Here is a 26,357-nt window from a genome sequence, read left to right as displayed (position 1 = left end):
TTCCGATGACCTGCCATTGAGCCTTTGACACTTCACGTGGCATGAAAGTGGACCTATCCTGGCACAAGCGCCATGCTGACGTTATCGCCATTCATGGCGAATAGCGGCTGTTGTGTGTGTCAGTGCTGTATGAGTAACCTGGTGCTGTGTGTAGTAAACATTGACACTAGGCAAAGACGGCCGGGCGTGGTGCTGATCACTCACCACCCCCCCCCCCCCCGTGTGCCGTGCCGGCCTTAATACGTGCTGCTCGTATTCTTTGGGTCTTTCCGTAAAGGCACGTAGAAAGGTTCAAAGAAAATAACAAAAAACTACGACGTTTCGATCACAGCACACGCGATCGTCATCAGGAGGAAAAATGAGGAAAGCTGCTGAGGCACTCTTTTTGCCTCCTGATGACGACCGCTTGTGTTGTGATCGAAAGTCGTATTTTTTTAAATTTTCTATGAACCTATCTACGTGACTTTACCGAAAGACCCAAAGAATATGAATTCCTGCAATCACGAAAGCTTTAAGTCAAGGTGCTACTCGCTAACAGCACTTTCCCCAACAGTATGTTAAGGCTATAGGGAGATCTTTGTCTTGTATGTGCATGTTTGGGAGTGATAGTGTAGCGGTTAGCGTGCTGCGCTACGAACCTCGCTACCCGAGTTCGAGTCCCACTCACGACCAACACCAGCGACGATTATCTGAACCGGTCCTGGGCCGAATCAGCACTTGCACCCGACACCATATTAGATGTTTGTATCCATATGAGTGAATATCTTTACAGTATATGCGTTAGATCTACACTGATAAACAGAGGAACACCCGGATCAGAGAGCACGTGCTGATTCATTACATCGTACAAACTGTGAAGGGATGCGAGTGAGGCGTGGACAGGAGGCGCATCGTTTAGAATGGATGGCGATCCAAATGACTAGAAACTATTAAACCATGTTATATTTTACCAGGTAAAGCCCACTGAGCTGTACAGCTCGTTTCCAGAAGCGACCTGGCCATCACAAATGATAGCTCAATGAAGTGGCGGCTGATCATCATCACCTGGATATTTTCTAGTAACCAAATACTCTAAATGCCTGTTTTTAAATATGGAGGGAAAATCCTGAGGACACGGAGAAAAATCCACGCGACCACGAGGAGAGAGACACACACAGACTCCAAATATACAATAGGCGTCAGGGTCGGGGATTGAACCCACGTGCTCCTGTATACCAGGCGAGATAGTTAACATCTCCTAGCCACCGCGACACCCGCTAAGGGAACAGCAGCCGAGGAATGGAATGCGAGGAGATGGAGCGATGAAACCAGTTCCATGGTGTGCAGAGTATCTGCGGGTGGGTTGTTACATCGCAAGTTAGTGGTGGTGGCTTGGGAAAAGAGGCCTTCATCCAGCAGTGGATTAACATTGGTGACGTATGTATCTTGAACTTATTTCGCACCGTACGTAGCCATCCACACTACTCGGAGGTGAGGGGGATGGACAACAAACCTAACACAACAAGCAGTTCTAAAGAAATGTTTGTAAATATATATGATGTTCAAGTACATTGCTCCAGTGGCTTTCTAATATCAGAAGGAAGAACGTTCCAGACGGCCGCAGAAGCTCATATAAAAGTGCGCGATGCGGTGACGCGATGCGGTCTTTATTCGATTTCCAGCCAAAATCCGTTGCTGTGTCGATGAGCGGAGTTCGCGTGATGATGGTTTATGTTCCTTGACGAGATCAGGGAGGTATCGTGGTTCATTTGTTGCAAGCACTTTGTGTGTAATGAGCGCGGCCTTATAGCAACGTACACGTTCGGCAACGGGAAGCCAACGCAGCTCAGCGAGCAACTGGATGGACACGGTCAGATCTTGCAGTACCGGTCACGACACGTCCCAGAGAATTGTGTACATGCTGCAGCATGGAAATGTTTTTTTTGCCAGAAGTCCTGTAGAGTAGTGAGTTACAAATAATCGAGACTTGTCAATACGACGCTACACGCAACATGATGATGTATCCAAACAGGTGCTGGCTTGAGACCTGTGGAACCCAGAGGAGGAGGGGGAAGTGTAGGCAGAGGGGAGGGAGCGATGGCGCTTCTGCTCCGCATCAGCTTCCTCACGTGTGATGGCTGTCGCATGTCTCGCCCGGAGGCCTCCTCGGCCCAGCCGTACTGCGCCGTCAACATCCGCCAGGCCGTGCCCAATGGTCAGTGCTCTTACATGGACACCCATTGACTCACGCAGACACCGACGGTATTACACGGACGTTCATAGACTCACGCAGACACCCACGGTCTTACATGGACACCCATAGACTCACGCAGACACGCAGGATCTTACACGGACGTCCATAGATCCATACAGACACCCACAGTCTTACATGGACACCCATAGACTCACGCAGACACGCACGGTCTTACACGGACGTCCATAGATCAATGCAGACACCCACGGTCTTACATGGACATCCATAGACTCACGCAGACACGCACGGTCTTACATGGACACCCATAGACTCACGCAGACACGCACGGTCTTACATGGACACCCATAGACTCACGCAGACACGCACGGTCTTACATGGACACCCATAGACTCACGCAGACACCTACGGTCTTACATGGACACCTATAGACTCACGCAGACACCCACGGTCTTACATGGACACCCATAGACTCACGTATACACCCACGGTCTTACATGGACACCCAAAGACTCACGCAGATTCCCACGGTCTTACATGGACACCCATAGACTCACGCAGACACCCACGGTCTTACATGGACACCCATAGACTCACGCAGACACGCACGGTCTTGCATGGACACCCATAGACTCTTGCAGACACGCACTGTCTTACATGGACACCTATAGACTCACGCAGACATGCACGGTCTTACATGGACATCCATAGACTCACGCAGACACGCACGGTATTACATGGACACCCATAGACTCACGCAGACACCCACAGTCTTACATGGACACCCATAGACTCATGCAGACACGCACGGTCTTACATGGACACCCATGGACTCACGCAGACACGCACGGTCTTACATGGACACTTACATACTCACGCAGACACGCATTGTCTTACATGGACACCTATAGACTCACGCAGACACCCACGCTCTTACATGGACACCCATAGACTCACGCAGCCACCCACGGTCTTACATGGACACCCATAGACTCACGCAGACACGCACGGTCTTACATGGACACCCATAGACACACGCAGACAACCACGGTCTTACTTGGACACCCATAGACTCACGCAGACACGCACAGTCTTACATGGACACCCATAGACTCAAGAAGACACGCACGGTCTTACATGGACACCTATATACTCACGCAGACATGCATTGTCTTACATGGACACCTATAGACTCACGCAGGCACCCACGATGTTACATGGACACCTATAGACTCACGCAAACATGCACAGTCTTACATGGACACCCATAGACTCAAGAAGACACGCACGGTCTTACATGGACACCTATATACTCACGTAGACACGCATTGTCTTACATGGACACCTATAGACTCACGCAGGCACCCACGATGTTACATGGACACCCATAGACTCACGCAAACATGCACGGTCTTACATGGACACCCATAGACTCACGCAGACACGCACGGTCTTACATGGACACCTATAGACTCAAGCAGACACCCACGGTCTTACATGGACACCCATAGATTCATGCAGACACGCACGGTCTTACATGGACACCCATAGACTCAAGAAGACACGCACGGTCTTACATGGACACCTATATACTCACGCAGACATGCATTGTCTTACATGGACACCTATAGACTCACGCAGGCACCCACGATGTTACATGGACACCTATAGACTCACGCAAACATGCACAGTCTTACATGGACACCCATAGACTCAAGAAGACACGCACGGTCTTACATGGACACCTATATACTCACGTAGACACGCATTGTCTTACATGGACACCTATAGACTCACGCAGGCACCCACGATGTTACATGGACACCCATAGACTCACGCAAACATGCACGGTCTTACATGGACACCCATAGACTCACGCAGACACGCACGGTCTTACATGGACACCTATAGACTCAAGCAGACACCCACGGTCTTACATGGACACCCATAGATTCATGCAGACACGCACGGTCTTACATGGACACCCATAGACTCAAGAAGACACGCACGGTCTTACATGGACACCCATAGACTCACGCAAACATGCACGGTCTTACATGGACACCCATAGACTCACGCAGACACGCACGGTCTTACATGGACACCCATAGACACACGCAGACAACCACGGTCTTACTTGGACACCCATAGACTCACGCAGACACGCACAGTCTTACATGGACACCCATAGACTCAAGAAGACACGCACGGTCTTACATGGACACCTATATACTCACGCAGACATGCATTGTCTTACATGGACACCTATAGACTCACGCAGGCACCCACGATGTTACATGGACACCTATAGACTCACGCAAACATGCACAGTCTTACATGGACACCCATAGACTCAAGAAGACACGCACGGTCTTACATGGACACCTATATACTCACGTAGACACGCATTGTCTTACATGGACACCTATAGACTCACGCAGGCACCCACGATGTTACATGGACACCCATAGACTCACGCAAACATGCACGGTCTTACATGGACACCCATAGACTCACGCAGACACGCACGGTCTTACATGGACACCTATAGACTCAAGCAGACACCCACGGTCTTACATGGACACCCATAGATTCATGCAGACACGCACGGTCTTACATGGACACCCATAGACTCACGCAGACACCCACGGTCTTACATGGACACCCATAGACTCACGCAGACACGCACGGTCTTACATGGACACCCATAGACTCAGGCAGACACGCACGGTCTTACATGGACACCTATATACTCACGCAGACACGCATTGTCTTACATGGACACCTATAGACTCACGCAGACACCCACAATGTTACATTGACACCTATAGACTCACGCAGACACCCACGGTCTTACATGGACACCCATAGACTCAGGCAGACATGCACGGTCTTACATGGACACCCATAGACTCAAGAAGACAACCACGGTCTTACATGGACACCCATACACTCACGCAGACACCCACGGTCTTACATGGACACCCGTAGACTCACGCAGACACGGACGGTCTTACATGGACACCCATAGACTCACGCAGACACGCACGGTCTTACATGCACACCGATAGACTCATGCAGACACGCACGGTCTTACATGGACACCCATAGACTCACGCAGACACGCACGGTCTTACATGGACACCTATATACTCACGCAGACACGCATTGTCTTACATGGACACCTATAGACTCACGCAGGCACCCACGATGTTACATGGACACCTATAGACTCACGCAGACATGCACGGTCTTACATGGACACCCATAGACTCACGCAGACATGCACGGTCTTACATGGACACCCATAGACTCACGCAGACACGCACGGTCTTACATGGACACCCATAGACTCACGCAGACACGCACAGTCTTACATGGACACCCATAGACTCACGCAAACACCCACAGTCTTACATGGACACCCATAGACTCATGCAGACACGCACGTTCTTACATAGACACCTATAGACTCACGCAGACACCCACGGTCTTACACGGAAACCTATAGACGCATGCAGACACCCACGGTCTTACATGGAAACCCATATACTCACGCAGACACCCACGGTCTTTAAAGGACACCCATAGACTCACGCAGACACCCAAGGTCTTAAACGGACACCCATAGACTCACGCAGACAGCCACGGTCTTACATAGACACCCATACACTCACGCAGACACCCACAGTCTTACATGGACACCCATAGACTCACGCAGACATGCACCGGCTTACATGGACACCCATAGACTCACGAAGACACGCACGGTCTTACATGGATACCTATAGACTCATGCAGACATGCACGGTCTTACATGGACACCCATAGACTCACGCAGACACGCACGGTCTTACATGGACACCCATAGACTCACGCAGACACCCACAGTCTTACATAGACACCAATAGACTCACGCAGACACGCACGGGCTTACATGGACACCCATAGACTCACGAAGACACGCACGGTCTTACATGGACACCTATAGACTCACGCAGACACGCACGGTCTTACATGGACACCCATAGACTCACGCAGAACCGCACGGGCTTACATGGACACCCATAGACTCACGAAGACACGCACGGTCCCACATGGACACCCATAGACTCACGCAGACACGCATGGTCTTACATGGACACCCATAGACTCACGCAGAACCGCACGGTCTTACATGGACACCCATAGACTCATGCAGACACCCACAGTCTTACATGGACACCCATAGACTCACGCAGACATGCACGGTCTTACATGGACACCCATAGACTCACGCAGACACGCACGGTCTTACATGGACACCTATAGACTCAAGCAGACACCCACGGTCTTAGATGGACACCCATAGACTCACGCAGACATGCACGGTCTTACATGGACACCCAAAGACTCACGCAGACACGCACGGTCTTACATGGACACCTATAGACTCAAGCAGACACCCACGGTCTCACATGGACACCCATAGACTCACGCAGACACCCACAGTCTTACATGGACACCCATAGACTCACGAAGACACCCACGGTCTTACATGGACACCCATAGACTCACGCAGACACGCACGGTCTTACATGGACACCTATAGACTCATGCAGACATGCACGGTCTTACATGGACACCCATAGACTCACGCAGACACGCACGGTCTTACATGGACACCCATAGACTCACGCAGACACCCACAGTCTTACATGGACACCCATAGACTCACGCAGACACCCACAATCTTACATGGACACCTATAGACTCACGCAGACAGGCACGGTCTTATTTGGACACCCATAGCCTCAGGCAGACACGCATGGTCTTACACGGACACCTATAGACTCACGCAGACACCCACAGTCTTACATGGACACACATAGACTCACGCAGACACCCACGGTCTTACATAGACACCTATAGACTCACGCAGACACCCACGGTCTTACACGGAAACCTATATACTCATGCAGACACCCACGGTCTTAAATGGACACCCATAGACTCACGCAGACACCCAAGGTCTTAAATGGACACCCATAGACTCACGCAGACAACCACGGTCTTACATAGACACCCATACACTCACACAGACACCCTCAGTCTTACATGGACACCCATAGACTCACGCAGACACGCACGGGCTTACATGGACACCCATAGACTCAAGCACACACCCACGGTCTTCCATGGACACCCATAGACTCACGCAGACACCCAAGGTCTTACATAGACACCTATAGACTCACGCAGACACCCACGGTCTTACATGGACACCCATATACTCTCGCAGACACCCACGGTCTTAAATGGACACCCATAGACTCACGCAGACACCCAAGGTCTTACATGGACACCCATAGACTCACGCAGACACGCACGGTCGTACATGGACACCCATAGACTCACGCAGACACCCACAGTCTTACATGGACTAACATAGACTCACGCCGACACCCACGGTCTTACATGGACACCCATAGACTCACGCAGACAGGCACGGTCTTACATGGACACCCATAGACTCACGCAGTCACCCACGGTCTTACATGGACACCCATAGACTCACGCAGACACCCACGGTCTTACATGGACACCTATAGACTCACGCAGACAGGCACGGTCTTATTTGGACACCCATAAACTCAGGCAGACACGCATGGTCTTACACGGACACCTATAGACTCACGCAGACACCCACGGTCTTACATGGACACCCATAGACTCACGCAGACACGCACGCGCTTACATGGACACCTATAGACTCACGCAGACACGCACGGTCTTACATGGACACCCATAGACTCATGCAGACACCCACGGTCTTACATGGACACTCATTGACTCATGCAGACACGCACGGTCTTACATGGACACCTATAGACTCACGCAGACACCCACGGTCTTACATGGACACCTATAGACTCACGCATACACCCACGGTCTTACATGGATACCCATAGACTCACGCAGACATGCACGTTCTTACATGGACTCCCATAGACTCACGCAGACACGCACAGTCTTATATGGACACCCACAGAATCACGCAGACACGCACGGTCTTACATGGACACCTATATACTCTATCAGACACGCACGGTCTTACATGGACACCCATAGACTCACGCAGACACGCACGGTTTTACATGGACACCCATAGACTCACGCAGACACGCACGGTCTCATATGGACACCCATAGACTCACGCAGACACCCACGGTCTTACATGGACACCCATAGACTCACGTGAAAACGCACGGTCTTACATGGACACTCATTGTCTCATGCAGACACGCACGGTCTTACATGGACACCTATAGACTCACGCAGACACGCACGGTATTACATGGACACCCATAGACTTACGCAGACACGCACGGTCTTACATGAACACCCTTAGACTCACGCAGACACGCACGGTCTTACATGGACACCTATAGACTCACAGAGACACCCAGGGTCTTACATGGACACCCATAGACTCACGCAGACACGCACCGTCTTATATGGACACCATAGACTCACGCAGACACGCACGGTCTTACCTGGACACCAATAGGCTCACGCAGACATGCACGGTCTTACATGGATGCCCATATACTCACGCAGACATGCACGGTCTTACATTGACACCCATAGACTCACGCAGACACGCACGGTCTTATATGGACACCCAAAGACTCACGCATACACGCACGATCTTACATGGACACCCATATACTCATGCAGACACCCACGGTCTTACATGGACACCTCTAGACTCACGCAGACACCCACAGTCTTACATGGACACCTATAGACTCACGCAGACACGCATGGTCTTACATGGACACCCATAGAATCACGCAGACATGCACGTTCTTACATGGACTCCCATAGACTGACGCAGACACGCACAGTCTTATATGGACACCCACAGACTCGCGCAGACACGCACGGTCTTACAAGGACACCTATATACTCTATCAGACACGCACGGTCTTACATGGACACCCATAGACTCACGCAGACATGCACGGTCTTACATGGACACCCATATACTCACGCAGACACGCACGGTCTTATATGGACATCCATAGACTCATGCAGACACGCACGGTCTTACATGAACACCCTTAGACTCACGCAGACACCCACGGTCTTACATGGACACTCATTGACTCACGCAGACACCCACGGTCTTACATGGACACCCATAGACTCACGCAGACACGCACGGTCTTACATGAACACCCTTAGACTCACGCAGACACGCACGGTCTTACATGGACACCTATAGACTCACGGAGACACCCACGGTCTTACATGGACACCCATTGACTCACGCAGACACCCACGGTCTTACATGAACACCCATAGACTCACGCAGACACCCAGAGTCTTACATGGACAGCCATAGACTCACGGATACAACCACGGTCTTACATGGACACCCATAGACTTACGCAGACATGCACGGTCTTACATGGACACCCACCGACTCACGCAGACACGCATGGTCATACCTGGACACCCATAAACTCACGCAGACACGCACGGTCTTACTTGGACACCCATAGACTCACGCAGACACCCACAGTCTTACATGGACACCTATAGACTCACGCAGACACGCATGGTCTTACATGGACACCCATAGACTCACGCAGACATGCACGTTCTTACATGGACTCCCATAGACTCACGCAGACACGCACAGTCTTATATGGACACCCACAGACTCACGCAGACACGCACGGTCTTACATGGACACCTATATACTCTATCAGACACGCACGGTCTTACATGGACACCCATAGACTCACGCAGACACGCACCGTCTTATATGGACACCATAGGCTCACGCACACACGCACGGTCTTACCTGGACACCTATAGGCTCACGCAGACATGCACGGTCTTACATGGATGCCCATATACTCACGCAGACATGCACGGTCTTACATTGACACCCATAGACTAACGCAGACACGCACGGTCTTACATGGACACACATAGACTCACGCAGACACCCACAGTCTAACATGGACACCCATAGACTCACGCAGACATGAACGGTCTTATATGGACACCAATAGACTCATGAAGACAAGCACGGTCTTATATGGACACCCAAGGACTTACGCATACACGCACGGTCTTACATGGACACCCCTAGACTCAAGCAGACACCCATGGTCTTACATGGACACCCATAGACTCACGCAGACACGCACGGTCTTACATGGACACCCATAGACTCACGCAGACACGCACGGTCGTATATGGACACCCATAGACTCACGCAGACACCCATGGTCTTGAATGGACACCCATAGACATACGCAGACACCCACAGTCTTACATGGACACCCATAGACTCACGCAGACACGCACCGTCTTATATGGACACCCACAGAATCACGCAGACACGCATGGTCTTACATGGACACCTATAGACTCACGCAGACATGCACGGTCTTACATGGACACCTATAGACTCACGCAGACACGCACGGTCTTACATGGACACCCATAGACTCACGCAGACACGCACGGTCTTACATGGACACCCATAGACTCACGCAGACACGCACGGTCTTATATGGACACCCAAAGACTCACGCATACACGCACGATCTTACATGGACACCCATATACTCATGCAGACACCCACGGTCTTACATGGACACCTCTAGACTCACGCAGACATGCACGGTCTTACATGGACACCCACAGAATCACGCAGACACGCATGGTCTTACCTGGACACCCATAAACTCACGCAGACACGCACGGTCTTACATGGACACCCATAGACTCACGCAGACACCCACAGTCTTACATGGACACCTATAGACTCACTCAGACACGCACTGTCTTACATGGACACCCATAGAATCACGCAGACATGCACGTTCTTACATGGACTCCCATAGACTGACGCAGACACGCACAGTCTTATATGGACACCCACAGACTCACGCAGACACGCACGGTCTTACAAGGACACCTATATACTCTATCAGACACGCACGGTCTTACATGGACACCCATAGACTCACGCAGACATGCACGGTCTTACATGGACACCCATATACTCACGCAGACACGCACGGTCTTATATGGACATCCATAGACTCATGCAGACACGCACGGTCTTACATGAACACCCTTAGACTCACGCAGACACCCACGGTCTTACATGGACACTCATTGACTCACGCAGACACGCACGGTCTTACATGGACACCCATAGACTCACGCAGACACGCACGGTCTTACATGAACACCCTTAGACTCACGCAGACACGCACGGTCTTACATGGACACCTATAGACTCACGGAGACACCCACGGTCTTACATGGACACCCATTGACTCACGCAGACACCCACGGTCTTACATGAACACCCATAGACTCACGCAGACACCCAGAGTCTTACATGGACAGCCATAGACTCACGGATACAACCACGGTCTTACATGGACACCCATAGACTTACGCAGACACCCACGGTCTTACATGGTCACCGATAGACTCACGCAGACACGCACGGTCTTACATGGACACCTATAGACTCACGCAGACACGCACGGTCTTACATGGACACCCATAGACTCACGCAGACACCCACGGTCTTACTTGGACACCCATAGACTCACGCAGACACCCACAGTCTTACATGGACACCTATAGACTCACGCAGACACGCATGATCTTACATGGACACCCATAGACTCACGCAAACATGCACGTTCTTACATGGACACCCACAGACTCACGCAGACAGGCACGGTCTTACATGGACACCTATATACTCTATCAGACACGCACGGTCTTACATGGACACCCATAGACTCACGTAGACACGCACCGTCTTATATGGACACCATAGGCTCACGCACACACGCACGGTCTTACCTGGACACCTATAGGCTCACGCAGACATGCACGGTCTTACATGGATGCCCATATACTCACGCAGACATGCACGGTCTTACATTGACACCCATAGACTCACGCAGACACGCACGGTCTTAGATGGACACCCATAGACTAACGCAGACACGCACGGTCTTACATGGACACACATAGACTCACGCAGACACCCACAGTCTAACATGGACACCCATAGACTCACGCAGACATGAACGGTCTTATATGGACACCAATAGACTCATGAAGACAAGCACGGTCTTATATGGACACCCAAGGACTTACGCATACACGCACGGTCTTACATGGACACCCCTAGACTCAAGCAGACACCCATGGTCTTACATGGACACCCATAGACTCACGCAGACACGCACGGTCTTACATGGACACCCATAGACTCACGCAGACACGCACGGTCGTATATGGACACCCATAGACTCACGCAGACACCCATGGTCTTGAATGGACACCCATAGACATACGCAGACACCCACAGTCTTACATGGACACCCATAGACTCACGCAGACACGCACCGTCTTATATGGACACCCACAGAATCACGCAGACACGCATGGTCTTACATGGACACCTATAGACTCACGCAGACATGCACGGTCTTACATGGACACCTATAGACTCACGCAGACACGCACGGTCTTACATGGACACCCATAGACTCACGCAGACACGCACGGTCTTACATGGACACCCATAGACTCACGCAGACACGCACGGTCTTATATGGACACCCAAAGACTCACGCATACACGCACGATCTTACATGGACACCCATATACTCATGCAGACACCCACGGTCTTACATGGACACCTCTAGACTCACGCAGACATGCACGGTCTTACATGGACACCCACAGAATCACGCAGACACGCATGGTCTTACCTGGACACCCATAAACTCACGCAGACACGCACGGTCTTACATGGACACCCATAGACTCACGCAGACACCCACAGTCTTACATGGACACCTATAGACTCACTCAGACACGCACTGTCTTACATGGACACCCATAGAATCACGCAGACATGCACGTTCTTACATGGACTCCCATAGACTGACGCAGACACGCACAGTCTTATATGGACACCCACAGACTCACGCAGACACGCACGGTCTTACAAGGACACCTATATACTCTATCAGACACGCACGGTCTTACATGGACACCCATAGACTCACGCAGACATGCACGGTCTTACATGGACACCCATATACTCACGCAGACACGCACGGTCTTATATGGACATCCATAGACTCATGCAGACACGCACGGTCTTACATGAACACCCTTAGACTCACGCAGACACCCACGGTCTTACATGGACACTCATTGACTCACGCAGACACGCACGGTCTTACATGGACACCCATAGACTCACGCAGACACGCACGGTCTTACATGAACACCCTTAGACTCACGCAGACACGCACGGTCTTACATGGACACCTATAGACTCACGGAGACACCCACGGTCTTACATGGACACCCATTGACTCACGCAGACACCCACGGTCTTACATGAACACCCATAGACTCACGCAGACACCCAGAGTCTTACATGGACAGCCATAGACTCACGGATACAACCACGGTCTTACATGGACACCCATAGACTTACGCAGACACCCACGGTCTTACATGGTCACCGATAGACTCACGCAGACACGCACGGTCTTACATGGACACCTATAGACTCACGCAGACACGCACGGTCTTACATGGACACCCATAGACTCACGCAGACACCCACGGTCTTACTTGGACACCCATAGACTCACGCAGACACCCACAGTCTTACATGGACACCTATAGACTCACGCAGACACGCATGATCTTACATGGACACCCATAGACTCACGCAAACATGCACGTTCTTACATGGACACCCACAGACTCACGCAGACAGGCACGGGCTTACATGGACACCTATATACTCTATCAGACACGCACGGTCTTACATGGACACCCATAGACTCACGCAGACACGCACCGTCTTATATGGACACCATAGACTCACGCACACACGCACGGTCTTACCTGGACACCTATAGGCTCACGCAGACATGCACGGTCTTACATGGATGCCCATATACTCACGCAGACATGCACGGTCTTACATTGACACCCATAGACTCACGCAGAAACGCACGGTCTTAGATGGACACCCATAGACTAACGCAGACACGCACGGTCTTACATGGACACACATAGACTCACGCAGACACCCACAGTCTAACATGGACACCCATAGACTCACGCAGACATGAACGGTCTTATATGGACACCAATAGACTCATGAAGACAAGCACGGTCTTATATGGACACCCAAGGACTTACGCATACACGCACGGTCTTACATGGACACCCCTAGACTCAAGCAGACACCCATGGTCTTACATGGACACCCATAGACTCACGCAGACACGCACGGTCTTACATGGACACCTTTAGACTCACGCAGACACGCACGGTCTTATATGGACACCCATAGACTCACGCAGACACCCATGGTCTTGAATGGACACCCATAGACATACGCAGACACCCACAGTCTTACATGGACACCCATAGACTCACGCAGACACGCACCGTCTTATATGGACACCCACAGACTCACGCAGACACGCATGGTCTTACATGGACACCTATAGACTCACGCAGACACGCACGGTCTTACTTGGACACCCATAGACTCACGCAGACACGCACGGTCTTACATGGACACCCATAGACTCACGCAGACACGCACGGTCTTATATGGACACCCAAAGACTCACGCATACACGCACGATCTTACATGGACACCCATATACTCATGCAGACACCCACGGTCTTACATGGACACCTCTAGACTCACGCAGACATGCACGGTCTTACATGGACACCCACAGACTCACGCAGACACGCATGGTCTTACCTGGACACCCATAAACTCACGCAGACACGCACGGTCTTACATGGACACCCATAGACTCACGCAGACACCCACAGTCTTACATGGACACCTATAGACTCACGCAGACACGCATGGTCTTACATGGACACCCATAGAATCACGCAGACATGCACGTTCTTACATGGACTCCCATAGACTCACGCAGACACGCACAGTCTTATATGGACACACACAGACTCACGCAGACACGCACGGTCTTACATGGACACCTATATACTCTATCAGACATGCACGGTCTTACATGGACACCCTTAGACTCACGCAGACACCCACGGTCTTACATGGACACTCATTGACTCACGCAGACACACACGGTCTTACATGGACACCTATAGACTCACGCAGACACGCACGGTCTTACATGGACACTCATTGACTCACGCAGACACGCACGGTCTTACATGGACACCTATAGACTCACGCAGACACGCACGGTCTTACATGGACAGCCATAGACTCACGCAGACACGCACGGTCTTACATGAACACCCTTAGACTCACGCAGACACGCACAGTCTTACATGGACACCTATAGACTCACGGAGACACCCACGGTCTTACATGGACACCCATTGACTCACGCAGACACCCACGGTCTTACATGGACACCCATAGACTCACGCAGACACCCAGAGTCTTACATGGACAGCCATAGACTCAAGGATACAACCACGGTCTTACATGGACACCCATAGACTTACGCAGACACCCACGGTCTTACATGGTCACCGATAGACTCACGCAGACACGCACGGTCTTACATGGACACCTATAGACTCACGCAGACACGCACGGTCTTACATGGACACCCATAGACTCACGCAGACACCCACGGTCTTACATGGACACCTATAGACTCACGCATACTCCCACGGTCTTTCATGGACACCCATAGACTCACGCAGATATGCACTTTCTTACATGGACTCCCATAGACTCACACAGACACGCACAGTCTTATATGGACACCCACAGAATTACGCAGACACGCACGGTCTTACATGGACACCTATGTACTCTATCAGACACGCACGGTCTTACATGGACACCCATAGACTCACGCAGACACGCACGGTCTTACATGGACACCCATAGACTCAAGCAGACAAGCACGGTCTTATATGGACTCATAGACTCATGCAGACACGCACGGTCTCATATGGACACCCATAGACTCACGCAGACACCCACGGTCTTACATGGACACCCATAGACTCACGCGGAAACGCACGGTCTTATATGGACACCCACAGACTCAGGCAGACACGCACGGTCTTACATGGACACCCATAGACTCACGCAGAAATGCACGGTCTTATATGGGGACCCACAGACTCAGGCAGACACCCACGGTCTTACATGGATACCCATAGACTCACGCAGAAACGCACAGTCTTACATGGACACCCATAGACTCACGCAGACACGCACGGTCTTACATGGACACCTATAGACTCACGCAGACACGCACGGTCTTACATGGACACCTATAGACTCACGCAGACACGCACGGTCTTACATGGACACCCATAGACTCACGCAGACACCCACGGTCTTACATGGACACCTATAGACTCACGCATACACCCACGGTCTTACATGGACACCATAGACTCACGCAGACATGCACGTTCTTACATGGACTCCCATAGACTCACGCAGACACGCACAGTCTTATATGGACACCCACAGAATCACGCAGACACGCACGGTCTTACATGGACACCTATATACTCTATCAGACACGCACGGTCTTACATGGACACCCATAGACTCACGCAGACACGCACGGTCTTACATGGACACCCATAGACTCACGCAGACAAGCACGGTCTTATATGGACTCATAGACTCACGCAGACACGCACGGTCTCATATGGACACCCATAGACTCACGCAGACTCCCACGGTCTTACATGGACACCCATAGACTCACGTGGAAACGCACGGTCTTATATGGACACCCACAGACTCAGGCAGACACGCACGGTCTTACATGGACACCCATAGACTCACGCAGAAATGCACGGTCTTATATGGACACCCACAGACTCAGGCAGACACCCACGGTCTTACATGGATACCCATAGACTCACGCAGAAACGCACAGTCTTACATGGACACCCATAGACTCACGCAGACACGCACGGTCTTACATGGACACCTATAGACTCACGCAGACACGCACGGTCTTACATGGACACCCATAGACTCACGCAGACACCCACGGTGTTACATGGACACTCATTGACTCATGCAGACACGCACGGTCTTACATGGACACCTATGGACTCACGCAGACACGCACGGTATTACATGGACACCCATAGACTTACGCAGACATGCACGGTCTTACATGAACACCCTTAGACTCACGCAGACATGCACGGTCTTACATGGACACCTATAGACTCACGGAGACACCCAGGGTCTTACATGGACACCCATAGACTCACGCAGACACGCACTGTCTTATATGGACACCATAGACTCACGCAGACACGCACGGTCTTACCTGGACACCTATAGGCTCACGCAGACATGCACGGTCTTACATGGATGCCCATATACTCACGCAGACATGCACGGTCTTACTTTGACACCCATAGACTCACGCAGACACGCACGGTTTTAGATGGACACCCATAGACTAACGCAGACACGCACGGTCTTACATGGACACACTTAGACTCACGCAGACACCCACAGTCTAACATGGACACCCATAGACTCACGCAGACATGAACGGTCTTATATGGACACCAATAGACTCACGAAGACAAGCACGGTCTTATATGGACACCCAAGGACTTACGCATACACGCACAGTCTTACATGGACACCCCTAGACTCACACAGACACCCATGGTCTTACATGGACACCCATAGACTCACGCAGACATGAACGGTCTTATATGGACACCAATAGACTCACGAAGACAAGCACGGTCTTATATGGACACCCAAGGACTTACGCATACACGCACAGTCTTACATGGACACCCCTAGACTCACGCAGACACCCATGGTCTTACATGGACACCCATAGACTCACGCAGACACGCACTGTCTTACATGGACACCCATAGACTCACGCAGACACGCACGGTCTTACATGGACACCCATAGACTCACGCAAACACGCACGGTCTTATATGGACACCCATAGACTCACGCAGACACCCATGGTCTTGAATGGACACCCATAGACATACGCAGACACCCACAGTCTTACATGGACACCCATAGACTCACGCAGACACGCACCGTCTTATATGGACACCCACAGACTCACGCAGACACGCACGGTCTTACATGGACACCTATAGACTCACGCAGACATGCACGGTCTTACATGGACACCTATAGACTCACGCAGACACGCACGGTCTTACATGGACACCCATAGACTCACGCAGACACCCATGGTCTTACATGGACACTCATTGACTCACGCAGACACGCACGGTCTTACACGGACACCTATAGACTCACGAAGACACGCACGGTCTTACATGGACACCCATAGACTCACGCAGACACGCACGGTCTTACATGGACACCCATAGACTCACGCAGACACGCACGGTCTTACACGGACACCTATAGACTCACGAAGACACGCACGGTCTTACATGGACACCCATAGACTCACGCAGACACGCACGGTCTTATATGGACACCCAAAGACTCACGCATACACGCACGGTCTTACATGGACACCCATAGACTCATGCAGACACCCACGGTCTTACATGGACACCTCTAGACTCACGCAGACATGCACGGTCTTACATGGACACCCACAGACTCACGCAGACACGCATGGTCTTACATGGACACCCATAGACTCACACAGACACGAACGGTCTTACATGGACACCTATAGACTCACGCAGACACGCACGGTCTTACATGGACACCCATAGACTCACGCAGACACCCACAGTCATACATGGACACCTATAGACTCACGCAGACACGCATGGTCTTACATGGATACCTATAGACTCACGCAGACACGCACGGTCTTACATGGACACCCATAGACTCACGCAGACACGCACGGTCTTACATGGACACCCATAGAAGCACGCACACACGCACGGTTTTATATGGACACCCAAGGACTCACGCAGACACGCACGGTCTTACATGGACACCCATAGACTCACGCAGACACCCACTGTCTTACATGGACACCCATAGACTCTACGCAGACACGCACGGTCTTACATGGACACCCAAAGACTCACGCAGACACGCACGGTCTTACATGGACAGCCATAGACTCACGCAGCCACGCACGGTCTTACATGGACACCCATAGACTAACGCAGACACGCATGGTCTTACATGGACACTTATAGACTCACGCAGACATGCTATGTCTTACGTGGACACCTATAGACTCACGCAGACACGCACGTTCTTATATGGACACCCATAGACTCACGCAGAGACCCACGGTCTTACATTGACACCCTTAGACTCACGCAGATACCCACGGTCTTACATGGACACCCATCGTCTCACACAGAGACCCATCACTTCATGTATCTCATGCAGAGGCTCACGCAGAGACCCATCGACTCACGCGGAGACCCATCGACTCACACAGACCCATCGACTCACGCACAGACACATCGACTCACATAGTTCCACTCATAAGCCAAACACTCGTGAATGGAACTGGCCAACCATCTCAATGTAGCAGCGTCCTCCTGAAAAGAGTCTTGACACTCGGTGATCCTCTCCGGAGTACATCAAGGATATTTTCGTGTATGTACCTAAGTATGTTGAACTTATTTTGCACCGTACACAGCCAACCGTGCTAATAGGAGATGCAATTAGAGGTGCGGCAGAGGTTATAAGCCTAAGTTTGATTGCAGGCCATGGCTAACAGCTGTCTCCTGGGCTTCCTTTGGTCCTGGGGAGACCAAGGCGTGCTGGAAGTGGTGCAAGCCGCATCACCTCCTCTGATTGTCCTGTGGTTGTCTTTGGCTCTGCTTTTTAGTTGATTCATTTGGGTGACCCAGGCCACTCTTGCAAATTAAAGTCATCCCTGACTCTCTTGAATTATCAACTGATCACTCAGAAACAACTTGGTAAGCTGGATCAAATATGCCCCAGCCGAATGTTTTGTTGTTACAAGAGATGATGCTAGTGACAACTTTTGCTTGTAACGGTTTGCTGGCAACAGTTACCGAAACATTGTTCTGAGTGCATCACAACTTTGGCCTCCTCCACACCTCCGATTGGCATGGTTGGCTTACGTATGGTGCAAAATAAGTTCAACATAAACATAGCTCTCAACCCATATGGTTTACCCGTATTCTTGTACATGGAATCTGAGTTTTAGGTCCATACGGAGTACAGACGTTTCAATCCGGGTAACAATTTTTTTTACCTACGTGACTTTACCGAATAGAACCAAAGAGTATGGTTCCTTGCAGTCACGAAAGCTTCAAATCTAGAATTTTTGAAGTCTATTTGTTTGTGTTTCTTCCTTGTGATGGGACTTTGTAGGATGAACGCTGAGATTTATAAGGGGCACGGGGTGACCAATAAGGTCTGAATTGGTCTGTATAAGGTAGGCACTGATAAGGGGTTGAGAAGTATGCATACATCAACATACACAGCTCCTCCTCCACAGCTTCTCAACCTCCCCATGACCCTCCCCCCTCTCATCCATATGACCCTGCCCCTCGTGACTTTCCCTCTTCCCTGTGACCCATCCTCTTCTCTTTGTCGTGACGCCTTCTCCTCCGCATCCTCTTCCTCCCCCTTCCCTCCTGTGGGTGCCCCCACTGTCTCTCCCTCTACCACGCAGAGCGAGGCGGCGTCACCTACATCCAAAACAAGCCGACCATGTACCCTCGCTGGGAGACCAAGTTCAACACCCTCCTGCACGACGAGCACCTGCTGCAGGTGGGCGCCAGCGCCATGCGTTGCCGCCACTCGTTTTCGGAGGTTCGCGGTGCGCGGGACCGGTGGGCTCACCCCGGTTATGACCGTGGTTGTCACCGCCACCGCCGTTGTGATCGGCGTGCACGGCGTTGTGGCGAATGGCGTCTCGCTCGGAGCGGCTGCTCCACCCGGTCTTAATCCCGTGGTGTGTGTGTGCTTGGACGGGTTCCGCAGGATTGGAAGGATGCCCTGGTGGTCCCCCTCTTTAAGAATGGGGACCGCACAGACTGTAACAACCAGGGGCATCTCACTCCTCAGTGTGCCGGGAAAGGTCCTGGCAAGGATTATTCAACATCGCCTTGCCAGGCACGCTGAGGAGAGGCTTGCGGAGCCCCAATGCGGTTTCAGGAAAGGGCGGTCCTGCACAGATGACATATTTTCTGTCCATCTGTTACAGCGGAGGTGTAGGGAATTCCAGCAAGACGTACATCTCTGCTTTATTGACCTGGTCAAGGCCTATGATACCATCAGTAGGCCTGGGCTCTGGGTTGTTCTTCGTGCTTTTGGAGTACCTGACCCTCTGCTCACGATCATTAAGGACCTTCATGATGGTGAGCGGGCCCGGGTAAAGCTACGTGGCCGGGAGTTAGAGCCATTCCCTGTACACCTTGGGGTGGGACAGGGATGTCTTCTGGGTCCCACATTATTTAACATCAATTTTGACCACGTAGTTCGTGAAGCCTTCAATAGCTGTACCGGGGGAATCTCCATATGGTACAGATATAATGGGAGGCTGATTGATGCCCGGGTGTGGTCAAGCGATGGCTCCCTATTGCTCAACCACGTTATATGTATGCCGATGATTTGGTAATAGCTGCTCATTCAGAGGAGGAGTTGGAGACGCTGCTGCTGAGACTGGAGCATGCCACTAAGAGATGGGGCCTTACCATCAGCCCCACCAAAACTAAGCACCTGCCTGGGTATTTTGTACCATCGGACACTCCACCCCCACAACTCCCAATCGGTGATGGGGCAGTTGTGGAGAGAGTGGAGAGTTTCTCATACCTGGACAGTGTGCTTATGACCGGCTCCAGTTTAACAGCAGAGGTCTCACTCCGAATCAGTCGAGCGGCAATATCTTTTCATCGGTTGCGTAACGCTGTGTGGAAGCTACCTAGTCTGTAGCTCCGCACTAAGCTTCAGGTCTTCTCGGCCACGGTCATACCCTCCATTCTCTACGCTTGCGAAACGTGGACCCCCCTAATGGAACATCTTCGCCGGTTAGAAACATTTAGGCTAGCCTGCCTACGATCCATCCTGGGTTTAACCAGACTGGTTTGTGTGAGGAGCTCACAAATCCTTGAAAGATCTGGGCAAGGTCCCATTGGTGAGCTCCTCCGGCAGGCAAGGTTGCATTGGCTAGGTCATGTAGCCCGCATGCCCAGCCACCGCATGCCAAAACAGCTTTTGTTCGGCTGGATCGAGGGGGCTAAACGGGCGCGGCACGGGCTAGAGAAGAAATGGAGTGATGTGGTACAGGAGAACGTGGAGCTGAGTGGACTTGCAGATGACTGGTACCAGCGGTGTCAAGATCGGCCTCTGTGGAGGAGGCTTGTGAAGGACCTTACTGGGCAGTTGGAGGTAGTCGCCCTCCAACAACAACGGAGGGCGGATGAGCGACGCTCACAACAACGAGCGGAGCGCCGGGTGGCTAAAGCACAGCAGGTTGGCACAGTAGGGGGCACAGGTGGTGCATCAGCCAGTCATCTCAGTCATCTTAGTCAGTCGACCCGTGGCACTTGGGTCTGCCCCGTGACCTCCTGCCCGCGGGCGTTCGACACTTCACGTGGCCTCAAGGTGCACATGGCCTGGCACAAGCGTCGTGGTGACATCACCGCCACTTAGTGGTGAATGGCGGTTGTTGTTGTTGTGTGCTTGCTAACGCTCCAACTTTACGCCACGCTTCACTCGCGGTGGGTCGCCAAAGGCCCCGCCCATGTCATTCGCCAGAGTCAGACCGGTTGCCATGTGCCGGCGTCGAGGTCCTAATAAAAAAAAATCACATTTCGCAAAGTCCTCAATCGGGATGCCACGTGGCAACATCTGCGAAAAATTGCTGTATAGCTCATTGGATTCCTCCAGTTTGAGTAAATATTCTGATTGTGAGCGTCGCCTCCCCCACTACTGGTCGGCTCTTCCCATCTGTGAAAGCCAGCGGCGCCTTCTTCCCACAGGATCGCCCTGCGCTGCGGGAACGATGGCGCCCACACCGCATATACTCAATTTGTATTTAATGGTTACAAGTGTTAGGGTTGTTAACTGGTTACTAGTTTTCAGAACCACATACTGGCTCTGGAAGTCACAAAACTGGTTACCAGTGACGTCGGCGGCATGGCTGAGCTTGTGCGGTCGAAAAACGGCCCTTGGTGCCACCTTATTGCCGAACTGGCCTCGGTGCGGCTCGGTTGTGCCAGTGGAAAAACAACCTGTGCCTCCTTCCTAAGCTGGCGTGGCCCTAGCGCGGCACAGTTGTGCCAGTGGAAAAACAACCTGTGCCTCCTTCCTAAGCTGGCGTGGCCCTAGCGCGGCACAGTTGTGCCAGAGCAGCGAAACCACAGAGACATCAAAGCAGAGACAACCACATAGACATCAAAGCAGAGACAACTACATAGACATCACACAGAGACAACTACATAGACACCAGACCAAAGACAACCACATAGACATCAGAGCAGAGAAACCACATAGACATCAAAGCAGAGACAACCACAGAGACATCACACAGAGACAACTACATAGACACCAGACCAAAGACAACCACATAGACATCAAAGCAGAGACAACCACATAGACATCAAAGCACAGACAACCACATAGACATTAGAGCAGAGACAACCACATAGACATCAAAGCAGAGACAACCACATAGACATCAGAGCAGAGACAACCACATAGACATCAAAGCAGAGACAACCACATAGACATCAAAGCAGACACCACCAGATATTCATCAAAGCAGTGACAACCACATAGACATCAGAGCAGGGACAACCACATAGACATCAGACAGAGATAACCACATAGACATCAGACAGACACCACCAGATATTCATCAAAGCAGTGACAACCACATAGACATCAGAGCAGAGACAACCACATAGACATCAGAGCAGAGACAACCTCTTAGACATCAGAGCAGAGACAACAACATAGACATCAGAGCAGAGACAACCACATAGACATCAGAGCAGAGACAACCACATAGACATCAGAGCAGAGACAACCACTTAGACATCAAAGCAGAGACAACAACATAGACATCAGAGCAGAGACAACCACATAGACATCAAAGCAGAGACAACCAGATAGACATCAAAGCAGTGACAACCACATAGACATCAGAGCAGAGACAACCACATAGACATCAGACAGACACCACCAGATATACATCAATGCAGAGACAACCACATAGACATCAGACAGAGATAACCACATAGACATCAGACAGAGATAACCACATAGACATCAAAGCAAAGACACCCAGATGTACATCAGAAAGAGACAACCACATAGACATCAGAGCAGAGACAAGCAGATAGACATCAGAGCAGAGACAACCACATAGACATCACACAGAGACAACGACATAGACATCAGAGCAGAGACAACCACATAGACATCAGAGCAGAGACAACCACATCGACATCAGAAAGAGATAACCACATAGACATCAGAGCAGAGACAACCACATAGACATCACACAGAGACAACCACATAGACATCAGAGCAGAGACAACCACATAGACGTTAAAGCAGAGACAACCACATAGACATCACACAGAGACAACCACATAGACATCACACAGAGACAACCACATCGACATCAGAGCAGAAACAGCCACATAGACATCAGAGCAGAGACAACCATATCGACATCAAAGCAGAGACAACCACATAGACGTTGAAGCAGAGACAACCACATAGACATCAAAGCAGTGACAACCACATAGACATCAGAGCAGAGACAGCCACATAGACATCAGAGCAGAGACAACCACATAGACATCACACAGAGACAACCACATAGACATCACACAGAGACAACCACATAGACATCACACAGAGACAACCACATAGACATCACACAGAGACAACCACATAGACATCAGAGCAGAGACAACCACATAGACATCAGAGCAGAGACAACCACATAGACATCACACAGAGACAACCACATAGACATCACACAGAGACAACCACATAGACATAAGAGCAGAGACAACCACATAGACATCAGAGCAGAGACAACCACATAGACATCAGAGCGGCTCGCAGCAATGGGAAGGTGGCTAGTTACAATCTTGTAGTTGGGGTTAGGGTTGAATGCACGCATCATCCCTCACTCAGGGGTCAAAATTGCATCGTGGAGACGATGAATCGTGGAAATAATCGGACCTAAACAGCATCCCCTAGATTCATAACAAACACAAAACATACTCTTTGGTTCTTTCGGTAAATTCACATCGGTAGAAAAAATTATAATAGATCACTAGATCACTAGTGATCTATTATTAGATCTATTATTAGATTATAATAGATCACTAGTGATCTATTGATCTATTATTAGATAATACTACCTACGTGACTTTACCGAAAGAACCAGAGTATGGATTCCTGCGGTCACGAAAGCTTCAAATCAAGATTAAACACACAAAAGCAACCGGCATTCGCCACTACGTGGCGGCGACGTCACCACCATGCTTGTGCCCGGCTAAGTGCACTTTAAAGCCACGTGAACTGGCCTTAAAGACACACACACACTGCCACGCACGCGGCGCATTCTCTCCGCTAAATATTAAACACATCGCAGCAGGATTGAGTTTCTCGAGTTGGGGTACTGGCGGGGAGGAGCGGGGGTGATTGCCCCTCGCCCCATCAACCGACGCCTCAGAGTGGATCAGCCGCCGACTCCGCTACCCCCCCCCCCTTGCCCTCTGCCACCTCCCAACCCCCCACCAGGTGATCGTGATGAGCGCGGCAGGGCGGCCGATTTCCGACACCGAGGTGCCGCTCCAGTCGCTGGTGCAAAAATGCCGGAACTCCGCCGAGGGCATCGCGGAATTCTGGGTAACTGGAGCCATCGGCGAGAACAAAAAAGAATCGTGGTGTTGTTGTTGAAAGTTGTCTTTGATTGAATAGTTTTAAAACCATTCCATCCTGGGTAGATCCCTCGAGATTGTAGCCCCCCCACCTTACCTCGTGCACAAGGTGGATAAGCAGACACATCAATGCCTCCTGCACGAGTCTGTCACTGCACGTAAGACTGCGTACATCTTTAAAGGTATTCTTGGTTCTTTCGGTAAA

General features: G+C 51.1%; 1 protein-coding gene across 2 annotated transcripts in view; it reads left to right on the top strand.

Moving 5' to 3' along the window:
• The window catches only part of LOC116952762 (protein kinase C delta type-like), a 75,371-nt gene that overhangs the window by 3,395 nt on the left and 45,619 nt on the right, over positions 1 to 26,357 (top strand). The window contains exons 1-4 of one of the 2 annotated variants that reach the window (XM_076074540.1): positions 1,647 to 1,849; positions 2,012 to 2,194; positions 20,917 to 21,014; positions 26,013 to 26,120. In XM_076074540.1, the coding sequence (XP_075930655.1) occupies positions 1,711 to 1,849; positions 2,012 to 2,194; positions 20,917 to 21,014; positions 26,013 to 26,120 (528 nt within the window). In that variant the 5' untranslated portion in view covers positions 1,647 to 1,710. Of the gene's footprint in view, positions 1 to 1,646; positions 1,850 to 2,011; positions 2,195 to 20,916; positions 21,015 to 26,012; positions 26,121 to 26,357 lie in introns of those variants that run through there. The other variant, XM_032972386.2, reaches the window with a different exon arrangement.

The sequence above is a fragment of the Petromyzon marinus genome, chromosome 48 (genome assembly GCF_048934315.1).
Source record: "Petromyzon marinus isolate PM22_M1 ecotype Great Lakes invasive population chromosome 48, UKy_Petmar_22M1.pri1.0, whole genome shotgun sequence".
Classification (NCBI taxonomy): domain Eukaryota; kingdom Metazoa; phylum Chordata; class Hyperoartia; order Petromyzontiformes; family Petromyzontidae; genus Petromyzon; species Petromyzon marinus.
This window is presented reverse-complemented; position numbering and strand designations above follow the sequence as displayed.